This window comes from Mastomys coucha, unplaced genomic scaffold (assembly GCF_008632895.1).
Source record: "Mastomys coucha isolate ucsf_1 unplaced genomic scaffold, UCSF_Mcou_1 pScaffold21, whole genome shotgun sequence".
NCBI lineage: Eukaryota > Metazoa > Chordata > Mammalia > Rodentia > Muridae > Mastomys > Mastomys coucha.
Window position 1 is genome coordinate 97,024,333 of NW_022196904.1, and position 23,032 is coordinate 97,047,364.

General features: G+C 35.8%; 2 protein-coding genes across 3 annotated transcripts in view; one reads left to right on the forward strand and one right to left on the reverse strand.

Moving 5' to 3' along the window:
* Positions 1 to 6,497, forward strand: part of LOC116100829 (olfactory receptor 491) — a 9,646-nt gene extending 3,149 nt beyond the window's left edge. Inside the window, exon 2 of one of the 2 annotated variants that reach the window (XM_031384557.1) lies at positions 5,717 to 6,497. In XM_031384557.1, coding sequence (XP_031240417.1) covers positions 5,739 to 6,497 — 759 coding nt within the window. In that variant the 5' untranslated portion in view covers positions 5,717 to 5,738. Of the gene's footprint in view, positions 1 to 5,564 lie in introns of those variants that run through there. The other variant, XM_031384556.1, reaches the window with a different exon arrangement.
* A 4,907-nt stretch (positions 6,498 to 11,404) lies between these two features.
* LOC116100831 (olfactory receptor 492) lies at positions 11,405 to 12,346 on the reverse strand. Its single transcript, XM_031384558.1, has one exon. It carries the CDS (start codon positions 12,344 to 12,346, stop codon positions 11,405 to 11,407), a length of 942 nt encoding a protein of 313 aa, XP_031240418.1.
* Positions 12,347 to 23,032: the final 10,686 nt, after the last annotated feature.

Here is a 23,032-nt window from a genome sequence, read left to right on the forward strand (position 1 = left end):
TTTTTGGAGGGGAAACTGGGAATGGAGAAGTTTACATGTAAATAAAGAAAATATCTAAAAAAAAAAAATATTGATTGAAGCAGCCTTCATGTCAGGTCCTACCTCATTTAACCTTCTTTAATCCACAATTAATTTTCATGAATCCTTAGTTTTGTGTGGTGCTACTCCCATAAGACTGCTGTCAATATTCCCAACTATGTAACATCAGAAAAAATGAAAGTTCCCAAGCTTGTTCCTCTCTCTCTCTCTCTCTCTCTCTCTCTCTCTCTCTCTCTCTCTCTCTTTCTTCATTTACATTCCAAATGTTGCTCACCTTCCTGGTCTCCACTTCAAGAATTCTTCATCCCCTCCATCGTCCCCTTTGCCTCTGAGAGGATGCTCCCCCATACCTGCTTACACACCCTTATCTATCCCTCCACTCCCCATCCCTCCACCTTTCCATCATCCCCCAAGTCATCTTCCCTGGGGCATAAAGACTTTACAGGATTAGGGTCATCTTCTAGCACTGAGGCCTGAGAAGGTAGTCCTCTGCTATATATGTGTCAGGACCACCGATCAGCCTATGTATGCACCTTGATCGATGGCTTAGTCTCTGGGAGCTCCCAGGGGTCCAGGTTAGTTAATAATGTTGGTTTTCCTATGGAGTTACCATCTCGTTCAGCTCCTGCAATCCTTCTCCTCACTCTTCCATAGGGGCCTCTAGTTCAGTCCAATTGTTGGCTGTAAGTATCTGCATCTGTCTCAGTCAACTTCTGGTAGAGTCTCTCAGAGGACAGACATGTAAGGCTCCCATCTGCAAGCATGAAGTAGCATCAATAATAGTGTCAGAATTTGGTGCCTGCCCATGGGATGAATCCCAAATTGGGCTGGTCACTGGATGGCCTTGCCTTCAATATCTGCTCCATTTTTGTCCCTGTATTTCTTTTAGAAAGGTACAATCTGGCTAAAATTTTGATGATAGGTTGATAACTTTATCCCTACACTGGGGGTTGTGTCTATCTGCTGGAAGTCGTCTCTTCAATATTAATGTTGAAACTTTAAAATGGGAAACACTGGACACAGAAATTTCACTTTCTATCAAGGGAAAAATGAAAACAATAAAAGAACCTACATTTTAAAATTGCTTTGAAGGTTCAGTGTGTATAAAATACTTTATATAAATATCAGTATAAAAGGAAGAATAAAGAAATAGTACTTCTAAGTGCTATAGTGGTTTAAACACGTCTTTGGATGTGAGGCTAAAAGGGCTTCTGAAATTATGGTTAGCAAGAGAAATATAGTAAGACTGCACCTTTGGGTTGTAGAAGTGATATTGTTCTGTGATTGACATACATCAAGGTCATTACTCAAGATGTGACATCTGACACTGCTGCCATTATAGAAGACATCTAAACTCTTGTAATCTTAGTTTTTATTTTACTTTCCAAGCATCCATATTCTTCCTTCTGATATGATAATAGGAATGTCTTCATACAAAGTTTTGTTATTTATAACTCAACTTTGCATGCAGTTTACCTTCAAGTTTTCCAAACATATAATGGTAAATGTGACAGATAACAATGTAAAATATTTGTCTGTAAGTACGTATTAAAATGTTGAAACCAGATTCAATGTAAACTTGGAACATTTTTGTAAGAAAATTTGTTACATTTTGTTGTAGTAAACAAATCCTTGAAAGATGCCATAATGAGACATCTAGTTCCATAAGTCATTTATGTACAACAAGCCCATGAACTTTTATCTCAAAGGGACAAGCATCAGTCACCCCAGAGGATTTGTCATGTTGATATTTGACATCTCTTCTCTCCCACCATCACACAGGCACTTGCTGTCATCCACACCACCTGTATGTAACTATGGTCCTTAACCAAGTATGGCACTCAGTGCTTCCTAGTTTGGAGTTTTCAAATATAAGAACAAATAGGATCTTCTTTATAGACTCTTCTTTGAAATTCAGCATCAGTAATTTTGCATTTAAGTGTAAGTATGGGATTAATTCATATTAAGATGAATACTTATTAGTTCAAGAAGAATTTGATAGGAATTGAACTGTTTATAGGGGTTAGCTCTTGACATCTGTGAGAAAGCTGATTTTTACAAGAGTTGCTATGTAATGGTAAGCCTGGCACACTTAGAAAATTCTTTCCTGGACATCAGGAAAATGTGAAATGTCTTTGGTAAAACCTTTGCTAAGTCTGAGCAGAAGAGACTATGAAAAGGAAATCAGAGGAAAAAAAACAAACACAAGCAAAATGATATTTGATCGGACTAGGTCACACTTCTATAGTCACTGTTTATCTACACAGGTGGGTGTTCAATCCAGGGAAATGCTATAGGGCCATAGTTACTGACTTGAGTCAACCAGCAAGTGGGGCACTCAGAGATATAGACTTTTAGTGTTCAATGAAGAGGAAAAGAGAACATTAGTGCACAGGTGTTAATGGATATGAATGGCTTAGTCACGAATAGAGGAAATGACAGAGTCTGTAACTTCTGCTTTCCTTAGAGTTGTGGTAAAAATTCTCTGAAATGTTGAATGAAAAAAAAAATAATACATATCCTCAAAACACTGAATAAATAAAAGCCCAAGGAAATATTATATTTATTTAAAATTAAATGTTGCTTAATCATGGCATGTGATCAAATACCTCTGGAAATTTTTAGATAGTAGTTTTTTAATTTTATAAAATATTTCTTTTAATTTCACAACAAAATTACAGTGGCTAACAATCCCACCGTACAGGTACAAAGTCTAAGAACCAAATTTTAAAAATTTTGCATGCCTAGCATTTGCCTTGCCTGATTGCAACCCACAGAGTCTGTAGGCAACATAGTTGGACACTTAGACAATCACAAGAGGAGTATGATTTCCCCTCCTGAACTCCGCTGAGGAAGAAGGTAGAGTAGGAATAGCCTCACTCCTTAAGACCAGTATTTGTGTGCAGTATTTCACAAAAAGAATTTCAAAATCTGGAAAGCATACCAGAGTATAAAGGACAACAGGGATTGTAGATGCTTACGTTTAGAACTAGTAAGGCAGAAGAGGCATAATAGCTCTGATCAAATGTTTAAGGGCTTTGTATGAAAAAATAGATGTTTTGTACCATTAAAATTATGGTGTGAGACTGAGAGGATTTAAAAATAGATTTTTAAACTGAAAGATAGCATCAAGGGCAGTAAGATACCTGCTATTACAATAACTTAAACTCATTTAAGGAAAGGTTATCGATGCTGAGGTAAAACATTCTTGAATGGTCTACAGTTGTTGATTTGCTGCCTTTTGCAAATCTCTAGCTAAAGATCTCAGTCAAACTATCGGAGGAACGATATTATTACTTTCTAAAAAGATAATACTTAAAAACCTTCAAGTTAGTAATACATTCATGCCACTTATTCTTTCTGGTAAATGCTTTTAAAAACTTAAGAGCTGCCACAGTGCTGGTAGGAGGGAGTTATGTGCTTATGAGTGGGTAACTAAGGGTCTTGGATGGAAACTCAGCATCATAGAAACAAAATTCTGTTTTATATTTTCTTCTCTTATACATTAAATTCCTACTGCAGTTTCTCCTTCCTCTGGTCCTCCCAGTCAGCCTCATACCTTCTCCCCCATCACCTCATCCTCTATTCTGCTTCAAATCACAGAGCAGATGTCTCAATTCTTGAAGGGAATAAAATTGTGAGAAAGCGTGTATAGCATTAAGATACATTTCAAAATATAACTGAGGATGGAGATTTTGGTGTGCTGTATTTGATGCAGTTTTTCTTCTGTGAAGCTGACTCAGGGAGATGGGAAGCATTTTACTAATAATATTAATGAATGTAATATTCTAAATAGAAACACTATTATGTTTGCCCTCAAATTAAAACAATTCAATAGATTGAGGTGTTCTAAAAATTAAGGATTTAACACTGCTCCCAACTTCTCCACCCAAACTAATCCTGAACATCCTTCTCCAGGGTCTTGCCTGGTAAGTCATCCTGATCCTCCCCATAGAGCAGAATTTTCTTTCACTAAATGAAAACACAAGCTCATAGGATTTGTGATCAACAGATTTTTTTCAAAAGTGTTACTATGGAATTGGAGTAATTGGCAGAAGACCTGAATAAATAAAAATTCTGACACTGAAAAAATTCATAAAATAATTTCAAAGTTTAAAATTTTATATTAATTTATATGCATGAGTATTTTCTACATGTGTGTAGGGACACCACATGAGGTCAGAGGAAGGAATTGGAGCTGTAGAACTGGAGTTATGGATGATTTTCAGCCACATGGTTGCTGGCTCAAATGTAACATAGGTCCTCTGAACAAATTGTTCATAGCCGCTGAGAAATATATATGAAATAATCCTTTAGGATATTTTTTCATTCTGTGAAATTTCGTATCAATATTATGACATTTCTTAATTTTCACTGAAATTTCTGTATGCTTGCTGTAACTTTCTTTTTAAATTTTATAACTGATGGTAATTGTTATATAAAGTTATTTCTGCTATTTTAGAACTGCTTCAAAGCACAAAAACTTTGTGTTTGTCACAATGAAGTGGCTAAACACAAAAGGCACAAACCCTTCAATTAAAATGCACCAAAGTACACACACAAAATAATTAGTAAGCAGCAGGGAACAAATTGGTTTAGTATTTTCATTATGCCCTGTCACCAGGTTAAAATGATCTTTGAACACAGACATACTTCTTTTGAATTATTGTCTTAAGAAAAGTAAGTGAAAATAATATTATTTAAATTGATCAGTCTCTAATTTTGTTTTCTTGTAAGGCTTGTTTTTTATATTAATGTTACTAGTTCTAAAAGTAAAGATGAGTATCCAAAAGCAATATTCAAATGGTGATTATCTAAAAGGAAGTAATTAATATTCCTTTAAATTAACATCAAGTAATTAAATAAAATTAAATCATGAGATTAAGACCAATTTAGTGTTTCATCAGACCATTCTCAAAACTTGTTTACAATAAATTATAATGTAACACAATTTTTATCTGAAAGTGTAAAGCTAAAATGCTACTATCAAATTGTTTTCTTGAAATGTGCTAATGTCATTTAAATGTTTCCAAGGAACAGACTTCTCAGAAAAACATATAAAATTCTTAACTTTGGTATATGCCAGAATGTCTCCAAAAACAGAAACAGCAGACTGGGTGCTATTCTATAAATATAAATTAGAGGAGGAGTGATTGAAGAGAAGGGCTTATGAGACTAGCTGCTAGACATGTTTTGGATTTCAGTGTATCAGTGAGCAAAATGATAATCCTAATACCACTTTGAAACTAGATCTGAACCTTAGGAAACAGATCTGCCTGTAATAGAATGCAGAAGAAGTGCTTTCAACAGAAATCACATGGCATGTCAGAGAGTGAGACTGATTCTCATGTTATGTACAGAGTTAAAACCCACAATAAAGAAGAACCCTGATATGTACATATTGATATAAAGTTATACCTGATTGAGTTGCTGAATAACTATATACAGCAAGAATTATATATAATAAGAACATTAAACAAAAGATTTCATAATTTCCCTCCACAGAGATAATCCATACAAGAGAGATGAAGTCTGGAAACCACACTACAGTGACAGAGTTCATCCTTTTGGGATTAACAGATGATCCTACACTCTGTGTCATCTTCTTTGTGTTTTTTCTTGGAATATACATTGTCACCATAGTAGGAAATATCAGCATAATAAATTTAGTAAGAAGCTGTCCCCAGCTCCAAACCCCCATGTACATGTTTCTTAGCCATCTGGCTTTTGTGGACATTGGCTATTCCACATCAGTTACACCTATAATGCTGATAGGATTCATTGTACATGGAACAGCCCTCCCTGTGTATGCCTGTGAAGCACAACTCTGTTCTGTTGTGACCTTTGGGACAGCTGAATGCTTCCTGCTGGCTGCCATGGCCTATGACAGATACGTAGCTATCTGTTCACCCTTACTCTACTCTACACATATGTCGTCCCAAATTTGTCTCCTCTTAGTTGGGGCATCCTATGTGGGTGGCTGTGTGAATGCATGGACATTTACTAGTTGTTTGTTAAGTCTGTCCTTTTGTGGAGCAAATCAGATAGATCATTTCTTCTGTGATTTCTCCCCTTTGTTAAAACTCTCATGCTCAGATGTCTCCATTATTGGAATCATTCCCTCCATCTCTGCTGGATCCATTATTGTAGTGACAGTGTTTGTCATAGCTGTCTCCTACATCTACATACTTATCACCATTCTGAAGATGCACTCTACTGAGGGCCGCCACAAGGCCTTTTCCACCTGCACCTCCCACCTCACTGCAGTCACACTCTACTATGGGACCATTACCTTCATTTATGTGATGCCCAAGTCAAGTTACTCAACTAAGCAGAACAGGATAGTATCTCTGTTCTACACAGTGGTGATTCCCATGTTGAACCCCCTCATCTATAGTTTGAGGAACAGAGATGTCAAGGAGGCCCTGAGGAAGGCAACTGTCAGAATATATTCATAGAATCTGTTCTTTGAAGAATCTTATGAATATTTTATTTATCTATGTTGCTTTCAGTGTCTATCACATGATGCTTAAATTAACATTGTATTTCTCTATTCTAAATCTTACTTTCAATCCTGTGTTTATTTATATGCTATTTTAAAATCTTTAAAGGGATTTTATATTAAATTTGGAATGTCTGCAGATACCAAGAAATTATTCTCTTTAAAATATCATGTACCAAACAATAATTTGTCCTTGCTGTGTGCCAGATCTATTCTAAATTCATTCTATATACAAACACAACAACTTAGTGAAGTAATATCATTAGTTTTATTTTACTAATAGCTTGTCCAATGATGTTGCTACATTATCACACTCATGTTCAAAAGTATTTATAAGATTAATATTTCCCACAGAGAAATTGCTTTAACAAACTCCACTTCTACTATTAATTTCCACAACAAGTCTATTGACCTGACATTAAAACCTTCTCCAATTCAAAGATGAGAAATTTCAATAAGAGAAATCTAAGTCTTTCTCCAAATCAGAGTGGATTCAAGTCTTTTGATTCCATAATCCATGCCCTGTGCTTTTACTGTTATGGACTTGCTCAATATTACACTGTGTCAATCTTTTGCTGAGACTATGTGCAAAGATATCCTATATTATACCAACACTGGGAGAAGTATAAATCTTGGAAAACTTGATTTATTCCCATTATTATATTTATTTTTGTTTTTAGGTAATTGCATTTTGAAGTTGAAGTTATGATCTACCCAAATGGAAATTATTCATAATTCACTATTGAGTGAAATATGCCATATTTTTAAGTGAAAGATGCAAAGTAAGGCTGAAAAGAAGTAAGGTATATTAAATTCAGAGAATTCAGAAAAGTATAAAATTCTGAAAAGGCATTTTATGTTTTTAATCTCTCATCTAATTTATCTTTAATAGTGTCTTATTTAAAATATAGAAAAACTGAAAATAAAATTAAACCGTCAAGATTGCTCTTTGAGTAATATGAACACCAACCTTGATAACCTGAATTCACACACACACACACACACACACACACACTGTTAAATTTAAAAAAAACATAAGAAAGCAGAAAATATAGTGAAAGAATTGACACATATTGGGGTGCAAATTTCACATCTGGTTCAACAGGCAGAGTACAAATGTTTGGATTTCTGCTTTGGATAATGGCATAAAATTTCACTTCTTGGCCACAAAGAGGAGAGCAATAATCACAAAGAAGTATGTGACCTGGGAAAGATAGTCTGTCTCTCCTTCTCTCTCCAGGCAAGCAACTTGCATATCACTGAAAACACGGGTCTTACAGTGTTGTTTGAGAAAATTCAATTCAGCTTGGCTGAGCATCTATTAAGCAATAGGTATTGTGTGAATAATAAAATGCCCAAGTTTTCACATGACTCCAAAGTATTTCACTATAGTATAAACACCTGTGTTTCCTTACTAGAGGTATTTTGGTAAGTAATTGTAACATGTATTTAAATATAACTTGAAAGTAGTAAACCCAAGGTAATGCATTTTTCTCTACCAGCTTTATAAAAGAGCACTTTTCAGAAAATAGTTCAGACAAACCAAATATTACAATAGGACTAGATAAAAGCAGATTAGGAAAATGGAGGTATGAGTGTCAACATTAGACATAGAATAGAAAAATCAGGTATGTGGAGAAAAACATTTATGAAACATTAAATATGGAGTGATAGTGGGTAAAAGGGTTGGCTATTTTATTAATGTGTTATAATCATTCCTGTGATTGTCAAAGCTAGAGCCATTCTATGAATATCTACTCACTAATGAAAAATACGTAAGATGAGAAATGGTTTGAAGGTAGGAAGTTGTGACAGAAGCTATCCACTGAATACAGGTTTTCAGAAGCTATAAATTCCATGTGAAAACATGTTTTTATCCCTTTTGGAAGTTCCAAAGGCTTCATGCAAGGTAATAAAGTGGTTAGTTGTATTTAGGAAATATTAACACCTGTAAGTCCAGGAGATCAGCTAGGAAGCAAACTCTTTACCAGCAGAAGTCAGACCGTGAAAATCATGTAGAGAAGTTATAAAATAAGGAAATTACAGGTAGAAAAACATTAGGAGACAAACTTGACTGTTAGATGAGATAAATCAAAGAGAAGGGGCATCAAACTTCTAAGGTCCAGATGTGGTGAATGGGTGCTATGATACACACTATTCTACTGTTGAGATTCCCATATAAAGTAGGAAAGCAGAAGGTAAGTGTGTGTCAGTAAAATTTGTTACTAATACCATGGACATTGTTTTCATAGGAACAGACACTGTGAGATTCAAGACCAGGACATAAAGAAGAGTGATTCGTTAAATCCCCATAGACTAGTAGTGTTCAATGCCAGATTCTTTCTTTTCTTTTTAAAGAATGTAATTACTTTTTATGTAAATGTTTGTTGCAAAAAGGCAGAAGAAGCCCCATGACTTGGAATTGTAGATGGTTGTGAGCCACAGTGTAAGTTCTGGGAACTGAACCCATGTCTTTCCCAAGAGTAGGGTATGCTCTTATCCACTGAGCTGTTTCTCCAGCTCAATCAATCTCCCAGCCTACTTTTAATTCCATTCCCTTGTGTATTTTGGTCTGTTTAATCTGCTTCATTGGTTTCTTTTTTTCAATGTATATGTGTATGTATGTGACAGAGAGAGAGAGAGAGAGAGAGAGAGAGAGAGAGAGAGAGAGAGAGAGAGAGAGAGAGAGAAAACACTTGTGTGACTTGGCTTTTTTACTTTGATCATGTAGGTCATAGAGTCAAAGCCATATCTGGCTTTGGCGTTATCTGGCAAGGTGGTATTGACTTTTCCCACTGAACCTCTTCTCCATCTTAACAACTCTTGTGTTGGGAGCTGTATACCAATCACTCCAGAAAACTTTTTACTAGTCTTTATCACTTGACAAACATTTCAAAATATTGGGCAAATTTTTAAGATGCTTCTGACTACATGAGACTTTAGAGCTTTAGTAATGTAAACTCCACTTTTCTGAACATAAAGATTAGCTTCTCAATTAACATTGAATCTGTATATCTGAGGTTCAATGGAATGTTCATCTACTTTCTGAATGTTACATTAATATTATCTGAACTTTGATAATTGAGAAATAAGCTAATGACTAATATTAAACCATTATATATACATATATATTCATATATACACATTTCATATATATATATATATGAAAATTTCTAGTTCTTTCTTGACATGTTTGAGGATACTTTAGGAAGAAAGGGAAAAGATATCAAAAACAGCATTATCTGCCTTTATAAACTCAAATTCTTTTAGAAATATTATGACAGAGATTAGAATTGATTCATTGGTAGGTACAGGATAACCATTGAAACATTGTATCTAGGTGTTGAGCATTTATAATATTGTAGAACCAAGTAGATTCTAAAGATGTTAATGAATAAAATAATTCTGATGAAACTGATACTGCAATAGATGGTACACTAGAAAAGATTCAAAATTTTAAAACATAGAAATGTGGTGGGGAACTGACGTGAGGTGGTAAAGGTAGTTGTGGCAGTGTGGTGGAAATGCATATTACCTTGAATAGGCTAGCAATGAAAGTACCATGGGGCAAGTGATATTTGAGCAGAACACTAAGAAAGACTTGTATATACGGAGAATGGGAAAAATACTGCCAGATGGACAATAGCAAGAACACTGATCCTGATAATTACAAGAAAAAAGCAAGTAAATGTAATTCAAGAAGAAACTGTGAAGATAGAAGAGTATCTGTATTCTATTTTAAAGTAGATAGAATGAATTAAAATGTTAAAGTAGTAGTAGTCTATTATGACCATGATTTTAAATATCATATGTGTAGTCTAGGAAATCTGTCATATGACTTCTACAAGATAACCAATGTGACAAGACTTCCCTACTAAAGTTACAGTGGCATAAATGTCAAGGGAGTAATCAACTACTTTCTGACTGGAATGAAGGCTAGATAAATAAAATGAAACCTACATCTAACTCTATACTAGGTCCTAAACCTGTTCTGAAGAAGTCATAGGTCCTGGGGAAGAATCTACAACCATTATCCTGCTAACTGGATGTAGTATTTAAACACTTACAATGGCTTACTATAGTTTTAGATTAGTGCATTTCCCAACTGTCATTAGCACAGCTTCTTTTTACAGTAGATGGTGATTAATATACAACTTGTCAATACTCAGAGAAACTATGGAATGCTCAGTTCTAAATGGAGCATCTAATTCACATTTGTTTTCTTTCCAAACTCAAGAATCATTGTGAAAGAGGGTGTGGAAAGATTTCAAGGGCCAGAGTTGGTAGTTGACTGCAAAATAAATAGTTTTGAGGAGACAACCGAATGTTGTAGATATGTACTCATGACAGCTCTGTTAGCATTGATAAATTCAAACCAGATAAAATATAAGAATGGGTAGGAGAAATGTATACAAATTCCATCCCCAATTGAAGAGTTATTGGAAAGTGATTATCTGTCAGATGAAGAAAAATTAGCCCCTAGAAGGCTAATCATGATTCTGGTGATTCCTATACAACTAAGTATATGCAGACAGCACAAATATTATTTGAGAAAATAAAAGAACACGGAATTGGGAGTGTAGGGCAGAGGAGTTAGAGAGAAGGTGCACCATTATCAAAGCACAATATACAAAATTCTGAAAGACATATGTAAAATAAAAAATAAATAATATAAAATAGCTATATATACAAGGAGAAAAACAAAATGAGGGGTATAAGGAAGGATAATAAGCACAAAATGAGATGGGTGTCACATCACTCTTGGGTGATTGCCATTGTTTCATATATACATATGTGTGTAATATTTGTGTGTGTGTGTGTGTGTGCATGTGTGTGTGTGTGTGTGTGTGTGTGTGTATTACTCTAGAAGGTTTTCTTACCAAGCTGTCTCCTGAGAGCACCCTTAATCTCATTATTCTTGAGGCTATAGATGAGGGGATTCAACATGGGGATCACTACTATGTAAAACACAGATGCCACCTTGTTCTGGTCAGTGGAGTAGTTGGACTTGGGGATCACATAGATGAATGTGACAGTTCCATAGAACAGAATGACTGCAGTGAGGTGAGAGGTGCAGGTGGAGAAAGCCTTGTGGCGGCCCTCTGTGGAGCGCATCTTCAGGATGGTGATGAGGATGTAGGCATAGGAGATGGCTATGACAAACATTGTGATAATAGTAACTGAAGCAGAAAAAAATGAGGTAGCAACTACAGAAACATTGATATCAGAACAAGAGAGTTCCACCAAAGGAAAAAAATCACAGTAAAAGTGATTGATTCTATTTGGTCCACAGAAGAGAAAAGAAAAAAAAGAAACTATGGCAAAGGAAGCATTAAGAAAACCCCCTATGTAAGATCCTACAACCAACTGGACACAGGTTTGTTTGCACATTTTGGTAGAATAAAGCAATGGGTTGCAGATTGCTACAAAGCGATCATAAGCCATGGTGGCCAGAAGGAAGCATTCAGCTGTCCCAAAAAAAGCAGCTGAGCTGAGCTGGATACCACATCCAATGTAGGATATGGTGTTTTTCTCCACCAGGAAGTTGACAAGCATATTGGGTGTCACAGAAGATGAGTAGCCTATGTCCAAAGAAGCCAAATGCCTGAGGAAAAAGTACATGGGGTGATGGAGCTGGGAAGATACTGTAATGAGAAGGATGGTGCTGAGGTTCCCAGACACAGTCACCAGGTAGATGCACAGGATGATGGTGAAGAGGATAATTCTAAGGACTGGGTCATCTGTTAAACCCAATAAAATGAACTCATTCACTTCAGTGTGGTTTCCATCCTCCAGGAAAGCCATGGGGCAGTATAGCTGTTGCCAGATCAAGGCTGTGATAAAGACAGAACAGGAAAGTATTTATAAATAGTTCACTTGATTTCATTTATTACATTCACAAAGAACATCAGAAGCTAATCTGTATTATTTAAAACATTGTACCCAAAATTATTATTTTATTCAGTGTTTTCACTGTTTATATATTTGTGTGAAATAAGAACTTCAAAACTGTTTGAGCAGAAATCCTGGAAATGTGTGATAAATAATATTTACCCATCATTTACATTTATTTATAATAAAACATACATAATTGTCATTAAAGTTGTGGATTTAAAATTATGAAACTTAGTCTGGTGAAGTGGCTTTTAACATAAATGTTCTCTCACCAAACCTGACTCCTGATAGTCAGAGTTCAATTGATGGAACTTAGATGATGGGATGTGAGAAATGCCTTCTGAGTATTGTTCTTTGGCATGCACACGTAAGGTATGTTTTCTGCTAGCATTTCACTTTTCCAATATTAATACATAGAGAGGCTGTATGTTGGTGATACTGATAATAAGTCTATCATTTCTGTAAGTAAGGTCATGTCTTAATTAAAATTTTAAAGAAAGAAGAATTTTCTTTTTATAACCAGGAATCTGAAGAATAATCACAATAATTAACAAGTGCAACTTCTTATTGTAAGCTCATTAACTATTTTAAATGATTCTAAGTAGATCATCACTCTTTAAAGTAACTTGAAATAATAATTGTATTTATAAAATATGAATAACATTTAGTAAATTATGATACACTTTTCATCAAGAAACATTTCCTTTCTCAATGTCACAGTGTTCTCTAAATGTAGTGTGATGGAATAAATTCACATAATTTTTCAACAGAACACACTGCTCAATAAATATCCAAACTAAGACATTAATAGATTTAGAAGGTTCTCTTAACAAGACACAGATCTCTCTCATTCCCAAAATTCTTTATTTACATCTTCATTTGTCCTCAATGATGCCTTTTATGCTAGAATATTCAGTCTATAAACAAAGTATGTTTTGCATATGATATCCCCTACACATAAGCCACCAAAGTATTTTGAAGCTAGCCCACTTTTTAGCCTTTTGGATGAATGCTACATGTGTGCACACTTGAAAGTCATGTTGGTTTCTGATCCTACCAATGGATGAATAAGCAAAAAGTCTCTGAAAACTTACTTTAATGCCTGATCATTTTAAATAATTTGCTTATGAAATATATGGTGATTCTATAAGACTGGTTGTTTGTTCTTTTTTCAGAATTGCTTGACTCCTTGTGACTTGTTTCTCTAACATAATTCATAAATCTCAAAACAACTTCAAAACTCACAAATCTCAAAACTTACTTTTTCAATCAAGAATTCACTGTAAAGTAATAACCTTAAGGTTATTATAATTTTATAGCTGCAAAGATGTCTCCATTTTCATTGTTTGTCTCTGAAAATAAGTCCCTGCACAGGCGCTGGATTCCAGTGTGAATTTAAAACACCAGGGATCATTATCTCATTCCCAGTGAGTACTGAACACTTTATTTTACATAACAGCAACTAATTTTCAATGAGTCTGTCAATCATAAGTAATCTCTTGTTCTTTAGGTGACTATTGGTGCACTTTTACTTGCTAATTATTGGATTACATTATAACAAATTATCTTAGGTAAAATGAACTTCTTGTTTCTTTAATTCATGTGTAGCAATTTTTCTTTTATTATATTAGTTGTTGATGTAATATACATCTATTAACAACTATTAGGTAGTTTGGTGAATATAAGAAATGATGAGATACAAAGTTGAATAATTATTTGAGGTACACACAATTTTTGTAAGCAAGTGAGTAAAAATAATTGCTACCTAGAAAATAGTGTGCAGAAAGAGGTATGGATGTTTTCTGTAGGAATTAATAATTTATAATTCATACCTCAAACATGACAGCTGCTCTCAGCATACATACTATAAAGGTGAATGGAAGTCACAGTGATCCTCCACAGTCAGATCACCTCTCCTGAATCTTACTTTCATTAAGTTCTCCATTGTACCCTAATATCACCTGATAAAAGTGCTTGAACACAGAATATCAGTCAACTTTCAACAAAGTTTCTCTTGTCCCTGCTGTCAGAGAACAGAGAGAGACATAACCCTTGCTGAAAGCTTCCTGCTTCGATAGCCTAGAGTTTGGACTGGTAAAAGACAAGAAAGTTACTCTTTCAAAAATGGTAGTGACATTGTCTTCTGACACTCATATGCATACTATGACATTCAGCCACCTGTACTCACGTAAACTCAGACATACATAATACAGTCACACACAAAACATACATACACACATAAGATCACCTTTTGCAAATGAGAGTTTGAAGAGGTTGCATTTATACTACTTCCTAAATGTATTCTTGAGTCATGTCAGAATCATTATAAGTTTATGATTCAGGTCTGATTGAATAATAAGATTATAGTTTATGTGACTGCCCTGCCTCCAATGAGGTTTCTTAACCACATATGGGGGAATCATTCATTCATTCTGTTCTCTCAAAAATAAGTGTTGAATATTTGTTATAGTTAAAGGAACTAGATAAACACTGAATATAGCTTAGTGAAAATGAAACATTTAGGAAATTTAGACATCAGTGAAGTCACTAGACCATAAATGTACATATTAAATACAGTATATGCCACATGGTATGAAAGATACATTCCCAGATTGAAGATTGAATTGACACTTTACTCAGGAGCCCCAGACACCATGACATCTCATCACCAAGACTGTCTTCATCATCATGCTATTAAAATCAAGATCAGCATGTTGATTCTCATTAAGCACAATCCCTTTGATTTGATGTCATGTAAAGTATAGAAGCAAGTCTTCTGCCCCACATACTCCTAACAGTTGCCTTTGACATTGATATGGAAACTATACCTAGTGCCTTATTCATCATTAATTTCATATTTTATGTCATATTTCCCAATATATTTTTATTTTAATTAAAATGTAGTTATATCACTTCCATCTCTTTAATTTCCTTCCTCCTCCTTCCATGCCTTTCTACTCCTTCTCAAATGATCACTTTTAGTCTTTGATTTTTCTTATTAGATACATTTTAGTTCATAAATGTGTAAACCACAACCTCTGCAATTTAATGTTTTTTCTGTGTATATTATTTCAATGTTGACTAGTTTGAATTTGATAATAAATTAGAGAGATCATTTTTGGAAGTTACTTATTCTGCCTCTCCAACAGACTGTTCAATAGGTGTCAGGTCATACCTGATATTAGCAATTTATCCAGATACCCTGGGTGAGTGAGGATCATCATCTCCTACTATATGAGGTTATGAATATCCTACTGCCACTTTACTAGATCAACATAATTCCTCACAGCTTTTTAAAGCATATTCTTGTACTGACAAATAGGTGAAGCTGCCATTCCATATCAAGAACATTCTCTTTGTAATATGAGACTATCACAGAAAACCACAACTGATTAAAATTCAGAGATCAAATTATTGTTGAGCACCTAGCTCAATGGATATGTCAATAACACAAGCCATGTACTGAAGGCTAGGTAAACATATTGAAAGAGGGAATAGAAATATAAGAATCAAAGGATGCCACTTCTGACCAGTCCTTATTGCTGGGGCAGACTCATAGGTCCTTGGTCTGCTCCTTTGAAGACTCCATATCCTGATCCATCCTAGAGGACCTTTTGCAATCAGAGCAGTTGATAAGGCTCCCTTTCCCTACCCACTCCCGCCCCAGAGTCTCAGAGCTGCTGCTGAGAGCCTGGTGGATTCTAAACCCCCACCCACCAAATCACTGCCCTCCCAAATACCACTCCTCTTCCGTCCTTTCTACCCCTTCCACCTGGTCCTTGCTCCTGGGGCAGACCCCTAGTTGGTTTGCTCCCATGAAGACTCTATATCCCAATCCATCCTAGAGGACCCACTCCACTCAGAGCAGTTGGTAAGAACAACTCCCACACCCTCTCTGACTCTCAGAGCTGCTGCTGGGAGTCTGGTGGACTTGGAACCCATCACCCACCAAACCTCTGCCCTCCCAAATACCACTCCCATCTGTCCCTTCCACCCCTTCCGCTTGGTCCTTGCTGCTGGGGTAGACCCCTAGTTGGTCTGCTCCCATGAAGACTCCATATCCTGATCCATCCTAGAAAACCTGATGCACTCAGAGCAGTTGATGACCTGCTGAATTCAGATCAGTTGTCTAAAGGCCTCGCAGGAGATCTACTGCAGCCAGGGCAACAGGTCAGCAGATTCTCTGCTCCTGTTAACAGCCCCCAGTTTAAAGGCCCCACAGGTGGTCAGATACATCCAGGGCTGCAGGCCTACCAGGAGACTTGAAGCAACCTAGGGACAAAAGAGGCAGACTCTACAGTCACCCAGACCAACAAACACCAGCAATATCCTGATGGTGAAAGGCTAGCACAAGACCATAAGCAACAGAAGGCAAAATACATGGGCATCATTAGAACCCAGTTCTCCCACCACAGCAAGCCCTGAATACACCAACACACCTCAAAATTAGGAGTCTGTCCTAAAATCCTATCTCATGAAGATAATAGAGTCCTTTAAGGAAGACAGCAATCACTCACTGAAAGAAATATAGGAAAACACAGGTAAACAGGTGAAGGAATTGAATAAAGTGATCCAAGACCAAATAGTAGAAGTAGAAACAATAAAGAACACAAAAATGGAGGCAAACCTGGAAATGGAAAACCTAGGAAAGTGTGATGAAGAAGGACACTTCATATTCATCAAGGGGAATATCTACCAAGAGAAAGTCTTAATTCTGAACATCTATGCTCCAAATGCAAGAGCACCCAAATTCATAAAAGAAACTTTACTACAACTCAAAACACACATTGAACCCCAACAAATAATAGTGGGTCTATCACCAACAGACAGGGCATTGAAACAGAAAATAAAATGAGACACAGTGAAACTAAGAGAGATTATGAACCAAATGGATTTAGCAGACATCTATAGAACATTTCACCCTAAAACAAAAGAATACACCTTCTTTTCAGCACCTCATGGTGCCTTCTCCAAAGTCAACCATATAGTTGGTCACAAAACAACCCTCAACAGATACAAGAAGATTGAAATAATACCATGCATTCTATCAGATTGCCACAGCATAAGGCTGGTCTTCAATAACAGCAAAACCTAGAGAAAGCCCACATACAAGTGGAAACTGAACAATTCTCTACTCAATGACATTTTGGTCATTTTGGTCAGAGAAGAAATAAAGGAAGAAATTAAAGACTTCCTAGAAATTAATAAAAATATTGACATATCCAAAAAAATATTGACACATCATACCAAAACTTATGGGACACAGTGAAAGCAATGCTAAGAGGAAAGTTCATAGCACTAAGTGTCCTGGCAAGAAACTGGAGAGATCTTACACTAACAACAGAACACCTGAGAGTTCTAGAACAAGAAGAAGCAAACTCATGCAGGAGGAGTAGAAGACAGAAAAAAGTCAAACTCAGGGACAAAATCAACCAAATAGAAATGAAGAAAACAAAACAAAAACTCAATAAAACCAAAAGCTGGTTTTTTTTTGAGAGAGAGAGAAAATTACCATGACAAATAAACCCCTAGCCTAACCAACTAAAGGACAGAGGCAGTATCCAAGTTAACAAAATCAGAAATGAAAAAGGAGACATAACAGAAATGAAAGAAATTCAAAAAGTCATCAGATTCTACTACAAAAGTATATACTCAACAAAACTGGAAAATTTAGATGAAATGGATAGTTTTCTAGACAGATGCCACATACAAGTAAACTATCTAAACAGGCCCATACCACACAAGGAAATAGAAGAAGTCTTTAAAATCGTCCCAACCAAATAAAGCCCAAGACCAGGTGGATTTAGTGCAGAATTCTACCAGACATTCAAAGAAGACCTGATACCAATTTCTCTGAAACTATTCCATAAAATCGAAAGAGAAGAAACACTACCTAACTTGTTCTATGAAGCCACAATTACTCTGATACCTAAACCACACAAGGACTCAACCAAAAAGAGAACTTCAGACCAATCTCATGTATGAATATCAATGCAAAAATATTCAATAAAATTCTTGCAAACTGAATCCAAGAACACATTAAAACCACCATCTACCACAAACAAGTAGGCTTCATCCCAGGGATACAAGGTTGGTTTAATATACAAAAATCCATTAACATAATCCACTATATAAAAAAACTCAAAGAAAAAAATCACATGATCATGTCCAGAGATGCAAAAAAAGCATTTGACAAAATATAACACCCTTTCATGATAAAAGTATTGGACAGATCAGAAATTCAAGACTCATACCTAAACATAATAAAAGCAATTTTTATTGTAAAATCTCTTACTCTTTCATTGAAATAATTTTTAAACAGATCAATCATAATAATTTAATAAAAAATTAAATATTCCAGAATATGAATGCTTCATATTTTATACAATTCTTTTTTTTACATTAGTAGATATTTTTGTGTTTTAATCCAAAATTAAAGTTATATTTTGATATATTGGTGCCACACACACTCTTCTACTCCAGTCACATCCAAAATATCGGGGATAAAATCCTGATAAAGGATAAGAGGCAATAAGACTTCAAAAGGAGTTCTGTGCCTCCTGGATTTCAGACTAGTCGCTGGTATCCCCTAACTCAGATGTGTTTCAGATTAGTCTTTCCAGTCATCAACACGGCCTCATAATTAGGCATAAAGCTACCCCAAGAAATGATTTATAAATGGTTAAGATTGGGCATTGTCTCCTGGCCGACACAATGTTTCCAACTATCCTAGTTTAATGTTTTAAGTACTAGAGGGTAATTGAAAGGTTTCTCTCACTCTAGGACATTAGCTGAAAGTGTTAGGTCGGGATTCCCCTCTGCCTGCCTCCAGCAAGAACCAGAGAATTAGCATAAGAATACCCCAACAGGGAGGGCTCCACCCCTCTTCCTCCTGTTTCACACCTAGCTACCAGACCCTGCTGACCTTGGTGTGGGGGTCGTTTTGCCTACATGACTTCAGTCTAACAGAAGGACTGGGAGAAGAAAGACTTAGACTCACATGCAGGACTAGCACTAGAACTTAGATGGGCTAAGACTCAGATTCATATATCTCTCCCAGTCCCCGTCCCAGAGTGCTTCGGCCCCGGGGGATGCAGCACCAGTTCAGAGAAGATAGCTGCTGCTTTAGACCCAGTATGTTTCAGATAGCCTCAGATGTACCTCAGCTGTTGAGCTGCCAGATTTTTCATTTATCTTTTGCAATGATTGTAAAAGCCTCATGTTATTTTTAAAGAAATGCACTCAGATCTTACACCACTCGTGTGTAGTCTGTTTGTCAAAGCCAAATCCCGTGCCCACTTGGCCAGAACCCCTCGTCCCGCGGAACAAGGGACCCCATAAGAAATCCCGGTCCACGGCATATTGGTACAGAATTTTGTATATTGATACAAAAGTAAAGTTATTTTTCATACATTGGCATAGGTTACTATATATTGGTAATAATTTAAAGTTAATTTTGATACACATAATATATATATTCAGTGTTACATGAAACTTACACCTATATAATTATTTTTTTATTTTGTCATGTTCTCAATATAAATTTTAAATAACCCCAAACATTTAGCTGTATATTTTAAAATAATACATCACTACTAGTTTTTTTAAATGAACATAAATAGATAAAGTTTTTGTTTGTTTTGTTTTTAGTAGCGTTTGAAATCCTGGCTCTTACTGTGGTACAAGCCCAAAATAAGAACAATTTTTAGATACTGGAGTTTATTGTAATAACATTGAACTTCGATGACCCTCAAATCACCAAAGGATTTTACCTCCCTATTAGCTAAGATAAAAGTTGACAGTTCTGCTGCACCAAGGAGTAAATTGTAGGCACCATTTTTGGATACAGACTTCCTGCTATAGTCAAAGCTATTTGACTTGAGTGATTGTCTTCATTCTCAGCCCACAGAGAACAGGTTACATTCATTTAAGAAATGGTATGTGTATTAAGATGGACTATCGGTGAAGTCATTCACCAACTGTTTCAATGAACAATGGTTCTGCTTGGAGGGTGGCACAGACATTAGGTGAGGGAAGGAATCTGGTTCATTGACTGTGATGATTTTGAAAAGCATTCATATCAGAGAAAGAGTAACTTATAAAGTCCTCTTCTTCAAAAATGATACAATAGTTACAAACATCAAGCAAAGCATTCAGTTTCACTCTTTGTTGTTTTCTTACAAGCCACCTTCTAATTAATTATATATGTTTCTTTTGGCTTTATAAATAATTTTGAAATTTGTAAGGTGTTCTGAAAAATATAGTATAATGTAAAAACATCAAATAAACAATCCTCCTAATAGAGAGGCCAAGGTAGGAGAATTATAGTTTCAAGACTATTATGTGGTACCTGGGCAGACACTGTCAGGTACAAACAAGCAGAAAGTGTATATGGATTGTACAATATTGGACCTATTTCTCCAATTACCAAATTAAAGAGAGTACCAGATGATAGCCAACAAATTTACAATTCATCATACTTTTGAATTTGAATCTATTAGGATATGTTGGTAATATTAATTTTCATATTAAGAGATATTAAGAAAAAGTAATTTTTACTTTCTGTTATTTTTGTCATTAGAGGTGGAATTATGTTTGTGTGGGTTTGTTGAAAGGTTACTTTCTTGCTTCTTCTAGGGTGTAGTTTTGCTCCTTATGTTGGTGTTTTCCCTCTATTATTCTTTGTAGGACTGGATTTGTGGAAAGATATTGTGTAAATTTGGATTTCTCATGGAATATCTTGGTTTTTCAATCTACGGTAATTGAGAGTTTTGTTCGGTATAGTAGCCTGGGCTGGCATTTGTGTTCTCTTATGGTCTGTATGACATCTGCTCAGGATCTTCTAGCTTTCATAGTCTCTGGTGAGAAGTCTGGTATAATTCTGATAGGCCTGCCTTTATAGGTTATTTGATCTTTTTCCCTTACTGCTTTTAATATTCTTTCTTTGCTTAATGCATTTGGTATTTTGATTACTATGTGACAGGAGGAATTTCTTTTCTGGCACAAACTATTTGGAGTTTTGGAGGCTTCTTGTATGTTCATGGGCATCTCTTTCTTTAGGTTAGGGAAGTTTTCTTCTATAATTTTGTTGATGATATTTACTGGCCATTTAAATTGGGAATCTTCACTTTCTTCTATACCTATTATTCTTATGTTTGGTCTTCTCATTGTGTCCTGGATTTCCTGGATGTTTTGGGTTAGGACTTTTTTTTTGTTTTTTTGTTTTTGTTTTCATTTTCTTTGACTGTTGTGTCAGTGTTTTCTATCTTCTGCACTTGAGATTATCTCTTCTATCTCTTGTATTCTGTTGGTGATGCTTGCATCTAAGACTCCTGATCTCTTTCCTAGGTTTTCTATCTCCAGGATTGTAGCCCTTTGTGATTTCTTGATTGTTTCTATTACCATTTTTAGATCCTTAATGGTTTTCTTCATTTCCTTCACCTGTTTGATTGTGTTTTCCTGTAGTTCTTGAGGGATTTTTGTGTTTCCTCTTTAAGGGCTTCTAGCTGTTTACCTATGTTCTTCTGTATTTCTTTAAGGGAGTTATTTATGTACTTCTTAATGCCCTCTATCATCATCATGAGACGTGATTTTGGATCTGAGTGTTGCTTTTCCAGTGTGATGGTGTGTCCAGAACTTGCTATGGTGGGAGAATTGGGTTCTGATGATGCCAAGTAACCTTGGTTTCTTTGCTAATTTTCTTATGCTTGCCTCTCACCATCTGGTTGTCTTTAGTGCTACCTGCCCTGGCTAAAACTGATTGGGGCCTATCCTTCCAGTGATCCTGGTTGTATCAGAAGTCCTCAGAGTCAAGCTGACCCTGTGATCCTGTGATTCTGGAATCCTGTGATCCTGGGCTTATTAGAGTGCCTGGGAGTACTGACTCCTCTGGAAATTGTGGGACTTACTCCAATAGCTCATGCTCTAAGATCAAGAATTGAAAATGGGACCTCATGAAACTGGAAAGCTTCTGTAAGGCAAAGGACATAGTCAATAAAACAAACCGACACCCTACAGATTGGGAAAAAAGTCTTCACTAACCCACCATCTGATAGAAGATTAATATCCAAAATATATAAAGAACTCAAGAAGTTAATCACTAAAAAAAACCCCAAATAATCCAATCAAAAAATGGATTATAGAACTTAAGCATGAATTTACAACTGAAGTGTCTTAAATGGCTGAGAAGCACCTAAAGAAATGTTCAAAGTCATTAGTGATCAGAGAAATGCAAATCAAAACAATCCTGAGATTCCACCTTACACCAATCAGTGTGGCTAAGATCAAAAGCTCAGGTGACAACACATGTTGGAGAGGATGTGGAGAAAGAGGCATACTCCTCCATTGCGGGTGGGATTGCAAACTGGTACAGCCACTCTGGAAATCAATCTGGAGGTTCATCAGAAAATTGGAAATAGGTCTACCTGAGGACCCAGCTATATCACTCTTGGGAATATACCCAAAAGATATCCCTCTATGCTACAGGGGCATGTGTTCCACTATGTTCATAGCACTCTTATTTGTGATAGCAAGAAGCTGGAAAAATCCTAGATGTCCCACGACAGACGAATGGATACAGAAAATGTGGTTCATTTA